The sequence below is a fragment of the Neoarius graeffei genome, chromosome 23, assembly GCF_027579695.1.
Source record: "Neoarius graeffei isolate fNeoGra1 chromosome 23, fNeoGra1.pri, whole genome shotgun sequence".
Taxonomy (NCBI): Eukaryota; Metazoa; Chordata; class Actinopteri; order Siluriformes; family Ariidae; genus Neoarius; species Neoarius graeffei.
The window spans coordinates 15,248,248-15,261,344 of record NC_083591.1 but is presented as its reverse complement, the minus strand read 5'-3'; the positions used below and the strand labels follow the sequence as shown (position 1 = coordinate 15,261,344).

Here is a 13,097-nt window from a genome sequence, read left to right as displayed (position 1 = left end):
ATACAGATAAAAACATTTAAAATTAATTTTAGCAGCGTTGGATCATGCTCTGCAGCTCATTCTTGAAGGTGTTAACTGAGGTGCAGGCAATAGTAGATGATGGCAGGTTGTTCCACAGTTGGATTGTATCAGGAAAGAATGAATGCTGATAAATCTGGGTCCGTGTGAATGGTATAAGAAACCGTTTATTGTGCCCTCTTGTTGTAGAAGCAGTTGGGATCAGATACGCTGTTGGTATAGCTACTTGGTTGTTAACTATCCTGTAGATCATTATTAATTTGTTTACTACTCGCCGTTCCTGCAGGGTTTGTCACTGAAGCTGATGTAGCAAACTAGTGATGCTGGTAGTCTGGTGGTAATCACCAATCAGAAACCTGGCTGCACGGCATTGTACCATTTTGCGATTGTGGATATTGTTGGTTGTGTGGGGGTCCCATATTATGCTGGCATATTCCAGCTGTGGTCTTACGAGGGTCTTATAGCAGAGGTCCTTGGTCTTCTGTGGACACTGGTCCACTGGTTCCTTTGCAGGAAGGCCCTGGAAGGTGGAGTTTGCCTTCCTTACTACCTGATTAATGTGATTGTTCCAGGTTAGGTTATGTTGTATGTTCACCCCCAGGTATTTGGCACATTGTACCTCCTCCAAGACATGCCTATGAATGATGTATGGTAAACTCACTAGCTGTCTCTTGTTGGTAATATGGGTGACCTGGCACTTTTCTGGATGGAACTCCATCAAAGGTATTTTAAAAGGTCATAGGCAACGGTTTTCAATTTATGCACATTTGAAACTTTACATGTTAAAAAAGCCTCTTTAATTTTCTTCTGGTCCCAAGAAATATTGTTAATAAATAATAATTAAAATAAGTTAGCACGGATTGCAGCGAATTTCTGTTTGGCGATTTTCATGACCACTTGGCACGTGACGTCATTCAAGACAAACAAACCGCTTAAGTTGAGTCCACTTCCGTTTACTTACATTGCCGTTCGGCTTGAGTGCAGACGTGCGTTCAGGAATTTCCAAAGAAAAACCATGCCTTATTGTTGTGCAGTGAACTGTAACAACGGGACCAGTTTAGGAAGAAGTTTTTACCTTTTACCGAGAGAGAGGAGAAGAGGCGGAGAGAGTAGATTGGCTTTTTCCAGAAGAGGAGAAGAGGCGGAGCGAGAGGATTGGCTTTTACTGAAAAAAGAGAAGAGGAGGAGCGAATGGGTTGACTTTTTCCAAAAGAGGAGAAGAGGCAGAGCGAGGGGGTTGGCTTTTTCCGAAAGAGGAGACGAGGCGGAGAGAGTGGATTGTGCGCATGAAGCTAGAGGGTTGGCTTTTTCCGGAAGAGGAGACAAGGCGGAGAGAGTGGATTGGCTTTTTCCAAAAGAGGAGACAAGGCGGAGCGAGCAGGTTCGCTTTTTCCAGACGAGGAGACGAGGCGGAGAGAGTGGATTGTGCGCGTGAAGCCAGAGGGTTGTTTTTTTCCGAAAGAGGAGACAAGGTGGAGAGAGTTTATTGGCTTTTTCCGAAAGAGGAGAAGAGGTGGAGCGAGCGGGTTGGCTTTTTCCGGAAGAGGAGACAAGGCGGAGAGAGTGGATTGTGCACGTGAAGCCAGAGGGTTGGCTTTTTCCGAAAGAGGAGACGAAGTGGAGAGAGTGGATTGGCTTTTTCCAGAAGAGGAGACGAGGCAGAGAGAGTGGATTGGCTTTTTCCGGAAGAGGAGACGAGGCAGAGCGAGTGGGTTGGCTTTTTCCGGAAGAGGAGACGAGGCGGAGAGAGTGGATTGTGCGCATGAAGCCAGAGGGTTGGCTTTTTCTGAAAGAGGAGATGAGGCGGAGAGAGTGGATTGGCTTTTTCCAGAAGAGGAGAAGAGGCGGAGCGAGCGAGTTGGCTTTTTCCAGAAGAGGAGACGAGGCGGAGAGAGTGGATTGTGCACATGAAGCCAGAGGGTTGGCTTTTTCCGAAAAAGGAGACGAGGCGGAGAGAGTGGATTGGCTTTTTCCAGAAGAGGAGAAGAGGCGGAGCGAGCGAGTTGGCTTTTTCTGGAAGAGGAGACGAGGCGGAGAGAGTGGATTGTGCGCGTGAAGCCAGAGGGTTGGCTTTTTCCGAAAAAGGAGATGAGGCGGAGAGAGTGGATTGTGCGCGTGAAACAAAATCAAGCAGTCAAAGAAGAAACGGACCAGCAACGCTCAAGCAAAAAGGAGAAGATTGGAGGTAAACATTTTTACTTTTGCTTGCAATTGGCAAGTCAAGAATCCTGAGGGATCCTGTACAATCATTGTGGAAATGAGATAAAAGGGATATTTCTTCGCTTAGAGTAGGCTATAAATAGTATAATGCCATGTATGGCAGGCTAATGTGGCCTACCGGTGCACTGTCCAGTAATCGTTCCACTAGGGAGGGCGGTTTAATTATTCTTCAAAAGGGCCCTTATTTAGTATAACGACGAAAGTAAGAATTTATCATAATTACCAGGATAAATTGTTTGGGCGCAAGTCTCGTTGAGGTCCGGGATTCAATCCAGACCGGAGTCGGCCGAGTCGCTGTCCGATTCCGAGGCCGCACAGTTAAACCAGTGAGCCACATTCATCGAATGCCCATAGGTTCAATCATATATGGTTTCACCTCTCGATATTCAATTTGGAGACTTCCTACTTCAAAATTTCTATTGCTTTCAGACATTTTATACAACCTCTCACGACCAAAGTCCGTACACGTGTGCTCGGTTCGCAAGTAAACACAGAACTGCTCCCAATCTGTTTGCCTTGAATGACGTCACGACGACGGTCCCCTGGCGGTGTAAGTGCGCAGAAGTGAGATGTAAACAAACTTTCGGAAATTGGGCAAAACAGTATACTGTATTTTAACCGTTTTATTCAATTTTAGGGTGCAAATTAGACACTAGGAAGATTGAATTTGCTTTTTGGGTCGTTCTTCTAGACAATAAAGTTGATATTCTATGTTTCACCTCCAACCGTTGCCTATGACCTTTAAAGATATTTCCTCACATTCCACCAACTGAAAGTTAATTTCTGAAATATGGAACAATTCATGGTACATTGTGATGATTTCATATCTGACAAGCGCAAGAAAAAACAGCTTTTCAGTCACAAATAAAAATATAAAAGAATAGGGATAGTTTGGTACCAACGTCACATTTTTAAAATAAAGGTATTAAATGCCATATAACACTGCATTTGGTTAGGGAAAGTGCTAGAATATTATTTTCAATTGACTTGTTTGGTCTTAGCCTTTAGTTGATGTGTGACATATTAATTATTGTCAACATGTTGAAATGCTAATGCATGGGCTACATTAGTCTTGTGCAGGAAAATGTTGATTTTTTTTTCCCTGCTTGTAATTCCCCTTTTTAAAAAATCATAATAAACAATTTTATTTGTCTAAAACTTGACAGCCTTAAAAAGTCAGAAAAACAAGCATTTCTATCATTTCAGGTTTAAGGAGGGCAAGAGGGTTATCACCAGCTGTGAAGTCAGGAACTGCTTGCTGGCAGTGGCAATCACAAACACAGAGCTGGGCGCTGGATTTTTAGGCAATTCAACAATAATGTGAAGTAAACAGTAAAAATCCCATAACAGTACGATAATTGCATAATTGTGCAGGTATACAGGTGCTCCTAATAAAGTGGTTGGTTAGTGCATGTGTGCACCTGTGTGTGTCTGTAAAACTTACTTTTGGACTGGGTATCCTCCATCAGCGATGAGCTTCATGCTCTGCAGTGTCTTCAGCTTGTCCTGAGAGAGGGGCAGAGTGAGAGTGATATTTAACATAAAGCAAAAACTCACACATTCCCAAAATTTTGTGTGATATTCAGATACACTTCATTTGTAAGCTCAGTAGCAGGGAGGACGTGAAACATGAAAATCCCGCTTTCCTCGCTATGAGATTCCCCAGGACAAAAAAGAAAAGGAATCCTTCTTTCATGTTTTGTCTACTTTTTTGTGGAATGGAGAGAGGGATCAGGAAAAAAGACTTACAGTTAACTAAAGAAAGATCACATGGAGGTCAAAATACCAATCATTTAAATCAATCCCCATGCTTTAAAAAAAAAAACACTGATAATCTCAATTATACCAGTGCCTAAGCTAATTAGAAATAGTGAGTGAGATCCAGATACTTTTGGGTTATTCTGTACTATAAAGTCATGCTACTCCTTATCTTCCAGTTCTATTCAATATCTACCTCATTCCTCTGTGTGTGTGTGTAAGGGAGTGAGAGAGAGCGAGAGAGAGACCCTTTATTACAGCTCAAACTCCCCGGGGTTAAATAATTCTCATTAATAAGGCTATCACTTGGGAAGCTAATTTAATTACATGGAGCATTAGGTTAAAGCATCTCTGCTGTATGTGGGAGGTGAACACTGTGCATGTGTTGGGGACACAAACTGACAATAGTATACTGGTAAAAATGATTCACCAGTAAATATTAAAGCGAGACAGCCTTTGGATTTCATAAAATCGGTGAAATTTAGTCCCCGCTGAAATTTGGTCATTGTGATATATATTTATTTCTGTAATATCTCACAAAATATCAGCCCATTCTGTGGCTGGGAAGTTATTTAATTTGAGAGGATTCCTTAGCAAATAATGTGCATGAAATCGCTCGGTTTGCGCAGTCAAGCAGACAGAGGAAGTCGGTGTGTGCATGCGTAGGTTTACCTTTGACCGTGCACTGACAGTTCCATCATTGTCACTAAACAAACAGCTGATCACACAGAGGTGCTCTCTGACTGCCAATATTTATTAGTTTGGTCCTGCGTTTCCTTTCCTTCACAAAATAACATCTTTTGTTCTTGCTTTCCGTTACTGTAGTCGGTCTTTCACGTTTCATTCGGTTATTTATAATGATTATCTAGGTGGAACACAAAAACCTGGTTATAAATTTAATACATTTGAAGTTCTTCATACTAATATAATGTATGTAGCCTCGAAAAATAGGTCTACCCAGTTAATTCCATTGCTTATTATTTACAGCCCCCTGGGGCCATATTCTGAGTTTCTTTCTGAATTTGCAGATTTTATCTCAGATCTGGTTATTTCCTTAGGCAGCTGGGCCATAGAAGGTTCACGCTGCACGCTGCATGCTGCACGCTACACGCTACACGCGTGTAAAGAAAAGTGGACAAACGTAGCATGACTTGCTCTGGGCCATAGAACGGCGTTCACGTTGCACGCTGCACGCTGCACACTTCACGCGTGAAGCGAGAAATGAACATGCACACTTTTTTCTAGGCGTGAAGATGGAAATTCCAGTCAATGCATGCGGTCACCGCCGCGCCAGCCAATCAGAACGGGTCTAGGGAGATAACTCTATGCTTTCAGGGGAAAACTTCAGAAAAAATATAATTGAATGGTATAATTGAAAAATAGTTCTTCATCGGGATTGTCAAGCAGATTATAGAATGTTCGGTGAAATTCACCACGGGTTTCTCTCAGAAGGAAGTGTTCTCGGCTCCAAATTCTGTTCCTTTTTCTCTTCCTCTGTCTCAGTAAAAGCAGAATGAGGCAATCGTCGTCATCCGAAGAGTCCATATTGTTGGTTACTCGGTCAAAGTAGAACAGACGCAACACGTGAACATCCAAGCATGAAGTTTAATGGCCCAGGGTCCGGTTCTTCACGTGAACGTGTAGCGTGTAGCGTGCAGCATGCAGCGTGCAGCGTGAACCTTCTATGGCCCAGCTGCCTTAGACAAAGCTTTAGTTGTCGGAGATTTTAATATTCACTTCGATAACCCAGAAGACCCTTTAAAAACAGCATTTGTGTCCATTTTAGATTCAGTAGGGATTAATCAGAATGTCATAGGACCGACCCACAATGGTGGTCACACCTTCGATCTAATACGAACATTCGGGTTAAACGTAGAAAATATAGTCATACTTCCACAGTCTGAAGTTATCTCAGATCATTATCTCATCTCATTCAAACTATGTCTGAGTAATAATATATGCACCTCACTACGCTACTGTATTAAACGTACATTCACGTCAACTACTGCACAGAGCTTTATAAATGATCTTCCAGAGTTATCAACATTGATTGGGTCACTGTCAGCCCCTGCAGAACTTGAACAGGCAACTGAATGCTTAGAGTCAACATTCCGCCATACCTTAGATAATGTAGCTCCTCTAAAAAGGAAAATGCTCAGAGACAAAAAATTAGCACCCTGGTATAATGATGACACTCGCACATTAAAACAGACCACTCGAAAATTGGAACATAAATGGCGTCAAACAAAATTGGTAGTGTTCAAATTAGCGTGGAAGGAGAGCTTCCTGAAGTATAGAAAAGCTCTTAGTGCTGCGAGATCAACATATCTCTCCTCCCTAATAGAAGATAACAAAAATAATCCTAGATTCCTATTTAATACTGTAGCAAAATTAACCAGGAATAAGTCCACTATAGACACATGCACACCTGCAGTATATAATAGTAAAGATTTCATGAATTTTTTAATGACAAAATTGAGAATATCTGACAAAAAATTCAAACTACTAATTTAAGGTCAGAAAATGAAAGTGACCTTGTAGTTAACAGTATAACTGTATCAAATCATCAATTAGAATGTTTTACTCCCCTTAAAGAAACTGAATTACTTTCATTAATCTCGGCATCAAAAGCCTCAACTTGTGTACTAGATCCCTTACCTACACGTCTATTCAAACAGATAATACCTGAAGTAATTGAACCGCTTCTAAATTCTTCTCTTACGATTGGCTATGTATCCAAATCCTTTAAACTAGCAGTTATTAAACCCCTGATTAAAAACCTGACCTTGATCCCTGTCAGCTGTCCAATTATCGGCCAATATCAAACCTCCCCTTTATCTCCAAGATCCTTGAAAAAGCTGTGGCACAGCAGTTATGCTCATATTTACATAGGAATAACATCCATGAAATGTATCAGTCAGGATTTAGACCTCATCATAGCACAGAGACAGCTTTGGTTAAAGTAGTAAACAACCTACTGTTGGCGTCTGATCAGGGCTGTGTCTCGCTGCTTGTGTTGCTTGACCTTAGTGCAGCATTTGATACCATTGATCATTCCATTCTTCTGGATAGACTAGAAAATGTTGTGGGAGTTAAGGGAACAGCCCTCTCCTGGCTCAGCTCTTATTTAACTGATCGTTATCAGTATGTTGATATAAATGGTGATATTTCTAGACGTACTGAGGTAAAGTTTGGTGTTCCACAAGGTTCTGTCTTGGGTCCACTGATTTTTTCTCTATATATGTTACCTCTGGGTGATATTATTCATAAACATTGTATTAGTTTCCACTGTTATGCTGATGACACACAGTTGTATGTTTCTGCAAAACCTGATGAGAGACACCAGCTTTATAGAATTGAGGAATGTGTGAAGGACATTAGACACTGGATGCTTATTAATTTCCTTCTGCTTAACTCTGACAAGACTGAAGTACTTGTACTCGGACCACATACAGCTAGAAGTAAGTTTTCTGATTACACAGTAACTCTGGATGGCCTTTCTGTTCCTTCACATGCAGCAGTAAAAGACCTCGGAGTGATTATTGACCCCAGTCTTTCATTCAAAACTCACATTGATAACATTACCCGGATAGCTTTCTTTCATCTCAGAAATATTGCTAAGATAAGAAATTTAATGTCACTACATGACACGGAAAAACTAGTTCATGCTTTCGTTACCTCCAGGTTGGATTATTGTAATGCCTTACTGTCTGGATGTTCCAATAAGTGCATAAACAAGTTCCAGTTAGTTCAAAATGCAGCAGCAAGAGTCCTTACTAGAACTAGAAAATATGACCACATCACCCCTGTCTTATCCACACTGCACTGGCTCCCAATCAAATTTCGTATTGATTATAAAATACTACTATTAACCTTTAACGCACTAAACGGTCTCGCACCACAGTACCTGAGTGAACTTCTGCTCCTCTATGACCCGCCACGCCTACTTAGATCAAAAGGTGCAGGCTATCTGCTGGTACCTTGTATAGTGAAGGTTACATCAGGGGGCAGAGCCTTTTCTTACAAAGCCCCACAGTTATGGAACAGCCTTCCAAGTAGTGTTCGGGAATCAGACACAGTCTCAGTGTTTAAGTCTAGGCTGAAAACATATCTGTTTAGTCAAGCCTTTTGTTAATGGTGTTTATGAGGTAAAGGTGTAGATCTGGAGGGTCCTCAGACATAGAGTGTTTTGGTAAACTGGGATGTATGAATGCTGTCAGTCCCCACTCGCTTGCTCACTTGAGTTTGTTGACGGTGTAGTGGCTGGCTGCTTTATGTCCCGGGGCTCCCTCATGCCTGTGTTACCTTCTGGCTCTCCCCTTTTAGTTATGCTGTCATAGTTAGTTGCCGGAGTCCCTGCTTGTACTCAGTGCAATATGTATACTGTTCCTACTTATTCAGGTGACATTGGGCATACCTAACAACCTGTGTTTTCTTTCCCTCGCTCTCCCCCCCCCCCCCCCAAATCTGTCCCTCTGAGTTACATGGAGTCAACAGGAAATCTTTTGGTGGAGAGGGTGGAGACCTCAACTGGCTATCGTAGCCTGCAGGGAATCAGCCATCAGACATTCTGTCGCATGTCCCAGACCCGGTGAAATGTAACTGAATTGTCTTGGCCAGCCCTAAGGGTCCCATCTGCATCCCATCATTGCTGAGGAGTGTGCTCCCATCACCCAATCAAGCATCCAGCCAGAGCAGGTCATGATATTTTTTAACCATATTAACATGCCATTGTTGTGTATTATGCCTGATGTCAAGACTCTCGTCTCTGCGAGCCTACCACACAGACTTAATACTTGTGTCATTTTTAGGGCATACCTAACAACCTGTGTTTTCTCCCCCCCCCCCAATCTGTCCCTCTGAGTTACATGTTGGTCCTGGGATCGAGATGCTGACCTTTTCTGCCCCTTGGACCTGCTTGATCCATCCTGGTGCCCTGTGTCTGGTTGGAGTCTTAACGCATCGCTCCTGTGGAGGATGGCCCCATGATGACAGCTGAAAGTTACACCTGGAGGATGCTCTGGACTCTTACAGTAATGCTTTTATAGCTGAGGACTACAGTTGACTTGCTAACTTTAGGACTGCAGTTGTCATGAACAGTTTTGCACTCAAGTTTCCATCAATGAAGAGTTACAACATCAACGAAACTGTCTTCATGTTAAAACTGTTAATGTTATAGTCATGCTGTCTGTTGTTGCCCAAATGAGGTTGAGTCTGGTTCCTCTCGAGGTTTCTTCCTCATGTCGTCTGAGGGAGTTTTTCCTTGCCACCGTCGCTGCAGGCTTGCTCATTGGGGATAGATTAGGGATAAAATTAGCTCATGTTTTAAGTCGTTCAAATTCTGTAAAGCTGCTTTGCGATAATGTTTATTATTAAAAGCGCTATACAAATAAACTTGACTTGACACTCACATCCTCCATTTTTCTCTCCTGTTTCAAATTTGTATCCCACGATGCCTTGCACGAACAGGGAAAGCCCACCATGTGATGCATGACATAGTATCTTGAATTGGGTCATGGTGAAGCAGGAAAAAATAGTGGAGAATTTAGGGTCACATGGCCTTAAATTCATTAATTGTTCTATTTAAAAAACTTAATACAGTTGGAAGTCTGTAATTCAAATTCAGTAGCTTTTGGTCCACTAAACAAAAATAATTGGGTGTCGGGGAAAATTCTTTTTATGACCTACACTTGAAAAATCTGAAAGGCAGCCTACCTTTAATCAACTAGTAGAAATATTCAGGGGTTGAGGAAAAACTCAAACTTGACCTGGCCTTATTTGTCACAAAACTGCTGCACAAACAGTTGCAGCTTCATGGAAATAATGAGGTCACACTGCTTCAAACTTGGTTTCCTGTGACGAGTGTAACACAAATAATCAGGGCATGTGGTTCTCACAATCAATGGTGTTCACGCTGAGTTTCCACAACCTCCTGAGGCGAGTTGAAGTCTTCTGAACAATAACTACACAATTCCCAACCTGAGCTATGGACACATTTCAGTTACACACAAAGCAGAAGTCACTTGCTTTGAATTTATCCATGTACAAAACACTCCCTCAAATGTTTCATGTTTCTGACATCCTCCTAGTGGGAAGGGAAAAAAAAGAAAAAAAGGTGTTGCATAAACACTCCACTTTGTCAGGTGTGCCAAATAGACTTTTAAAAAAGGCTTTAGTATTTCTATACAACAAGCTCTGGTACTTGTTTGTTAGCAAAAAGTTTGATAATAAGGTCAATCATTATGTGGAGATTTGTATTTCATGTTCACATAAGAAGTTTCTAGTACATACAGTTAGGTCCATATATATTTGGACACTGACACAAATTTTTTTTTTTTTACCTGTTTACTGAAACATATTCAGGTTATAGTTATATAATGGACATGGACATAAAGTCCAGACTTTCAGCTTTCATTTGAGGGTATCCACATTAAAATTGGATGAAGGGTTTAGGAGTTTCAGCTCCTTAACATGTGCCACCCTGTTTTTAAAGGGACCAAAAGTAATTGGACAATTGACTCAAAGGCTATTTCATGGGCAGGTGTGGGCAATTCCTTCGTTATGTCATTCTCAATTAAGCAGATAAAAGGCCTGGAGTTGATTTGAGGTGTGGTGCTTGCATTTGGAAGATTTTGCTGTGAAGAAAACATGCGGTCAAAGGAGCTCTCTATGCAGGTGAAACAAGCCATCCTTAAGCTGTGAAAACAGAAAAAAAAAACATCTGAGAAATTGCTATAATATTAGGAGTGGCAAAATCTACAGTTTGGTACATCCTGAGAAAGAAAGAAAGCACTGGTGAACTCATCAATGCAAAAAGACCTGGACACTCACAGAAGACAACAGTAGTGGATGATTGCAGAATAATTTCCATGGTGAAGAGAAACCCCTTCACAACAGCCAACCAAGTGAACAACACTCTCCAGGAGGTAGGCGTATCAATATCCAAATCTACCATAAAGAGAAGACTGCATGAAAGTAAATACAGAGGGTTCACTGCACGGTGCGAGCCACTCATAAGCCTCAAGAATAAAAAGCCTAGATTGAACTTTGCTAAAAAACATCTAAAAAACCAGCACAGTTCTTGAAGAACATTCTTTGGACAGATGAAACCAAGCTCAACCTCGACCAGAATGATGGAAAGAAAAAAGTATGGCGAAGGCGTGGTACAGCTTATGCCTTCGATACTTATGTGTCAGACCATGCCTCTGTTCTTTGTGACCTCGATTGCAGAAAGCCTGCTGAATCTCAGAAAAAGGTGTCATTTAGGAAGCTTAAATCAATTGATATGGATGCGCTTCGAGATGACGTTGCCTGCTCTGAGCTTTGTACCAAGAAATTCACTGACCTAGAAGAACTTGTTGGGTGTTATAACATCACCTTGACAAAACTACTGGACCAACATGCGCCTGTTAGGACAAGTGCTAACGTAAAGCGCAAGTGTGTGCCTTGGTTCAATGATGATATCAGACTCGCAATCAGGACGCGCAGGACTGCTGAGCGGAGATGGCGCAAGTCTCGAAATGAGCAGGACTTGTGTGCGTTTAAAGCAGCAAGGAATCACGCCAACTATATCATGACGGCAGCTCGTAAAGAGTACTGGGCTGAGGTTATTCACTGGAATAGTGGGGATCAAGCAAAGTTGTTCCAGTCAGTAAAGTCACTTCTCTGTGAGCCCTGTAAGGTCTCATTTCCACCAGATGTACACCCTTCGACATTGGCAAATGAATTTGGAAGGTTTTTCCAGCAGAAGATTAACGGTATCCACGAGACTCTGGAAGTACTCTCTGTGTCACTACCTTTATCCACCTTAGATGGCGAGACTTGCATTATGCATGCGCAGTCCCCCAGTGAGCCTGCACTCTCTCCAGCGGTACCATGTGATCTCTCTACCTTTAAATCGCTATCTATTGAAGAGGTGCAAAAGCTGATTGCCAAGTCGCCTATCAAGTCTTGTCCGCTTGATCCCATACCATCATCTGTACTAGTTCAACTGGTGGAGATTCTCTTGCCTGTCCTAACATCTATGATTAACCTCTCATTTGAAACTGCACACTTTGCTGATGCTTGGAAAGAGGCGCTACTCCTCCCTGTGCTGAAAAAAGCTGGTTTAGAGGTAGCATATAAGAACTTTCGATCCATCAGCAACCTCTCCTTTGCTTCCAAGCTGTCTGAAAGAGCAGCCGCTGACCAGCTCACGCAACATGTTGTCGGCCAGGGCCTGGATTGTGATCTGCAATCGGCATACAAGGAACACCATAGTACTGAGACTGCTCTGTTGAAAGTAAAAAATTATCTGCTAATGAATATGGATAAGCAACAAGTAACGCTACTGGTGATGCTTGATTTAAGTGCCGCCTTTGACACTGTGTGCCACTCAACCCTGATCAGTCGCTTGGAAAGCAAGTTTGGTGGTAAGGGTGCTGCACTCGAATGGGTCCGCTCGTATCTCTCAGGGCGCACTCAGCGTGTATTTATTAAAGGCGCTGTCTCTGAGAAGTTTGATCTTCGCTTTGGAGTACCGCAAGGGTCATGTCTTGGTCCTTTGCTGTTTTCTCTTTATACCTCCAAGTTATTTGACATTACCAAACAACATCTACCAAAGGTTGTCTGCTATGCTGATGACACACAGCTGTATGTGTCATTCCGCCCTGATGAGTCCTCTGGCTCTGGAAAAGCATTTGCTGCGATGTCTGACTGCATACGAGATCTTAGAGCTTGGATGATATCGGATAAACTGATGATCAATGACGGAAAGACGGAGGTATTACTTGTGGGCACTCGTCAACAGCTCAATAAAGTTGACATTGATGCTATCATGGTCGGCTCAAGTAGAGTAGCACCCAGTACATCAGTTAGAAACTTAGGTGCTTGGTTTGATTCTCAGCTGACTATGAATACTCATGTAAACAAAGTTTGTAGTGCTGCGTATTTCCATCTCTATAACATCAAGCATATTCGAAAGTATCTGTCGCAAGATACAACAGAAAAACTTGTGCACACTTTCTTTTCTAGTCGCATCGACTATTGCAATAGTCTGCTCTATGGTCTGCCGGCCAAGCAGCTGGACAAGTTACAGCGGGTACAGAACACTGCCGCACGCA

At 42.2% G+C, this 13,097-nt stretch overlaps 1 protein-coding gene across 1 annotated transcript in view; it reads right to left on the bottom strand.

Moving 5' to 3' along the window:
• schip1 (schwannomin interacting protein 1) overlaps nt 1–13,097 on the bottom strand; it is an 816,449-nt gene that overhangs the window by 656,694 nt on the left and 146,658 nt on the right. The window contains exon 6 of the mRNA XM_060905834.1: nt 3,683–3,744. Coding sequence (XP_060761817.1) covers nt 3,683–3,744 — 62 coding nt within the window. The remainder of the gene's footprint in view (nt 1–3,682; nt 3,745–13,097) is intronic.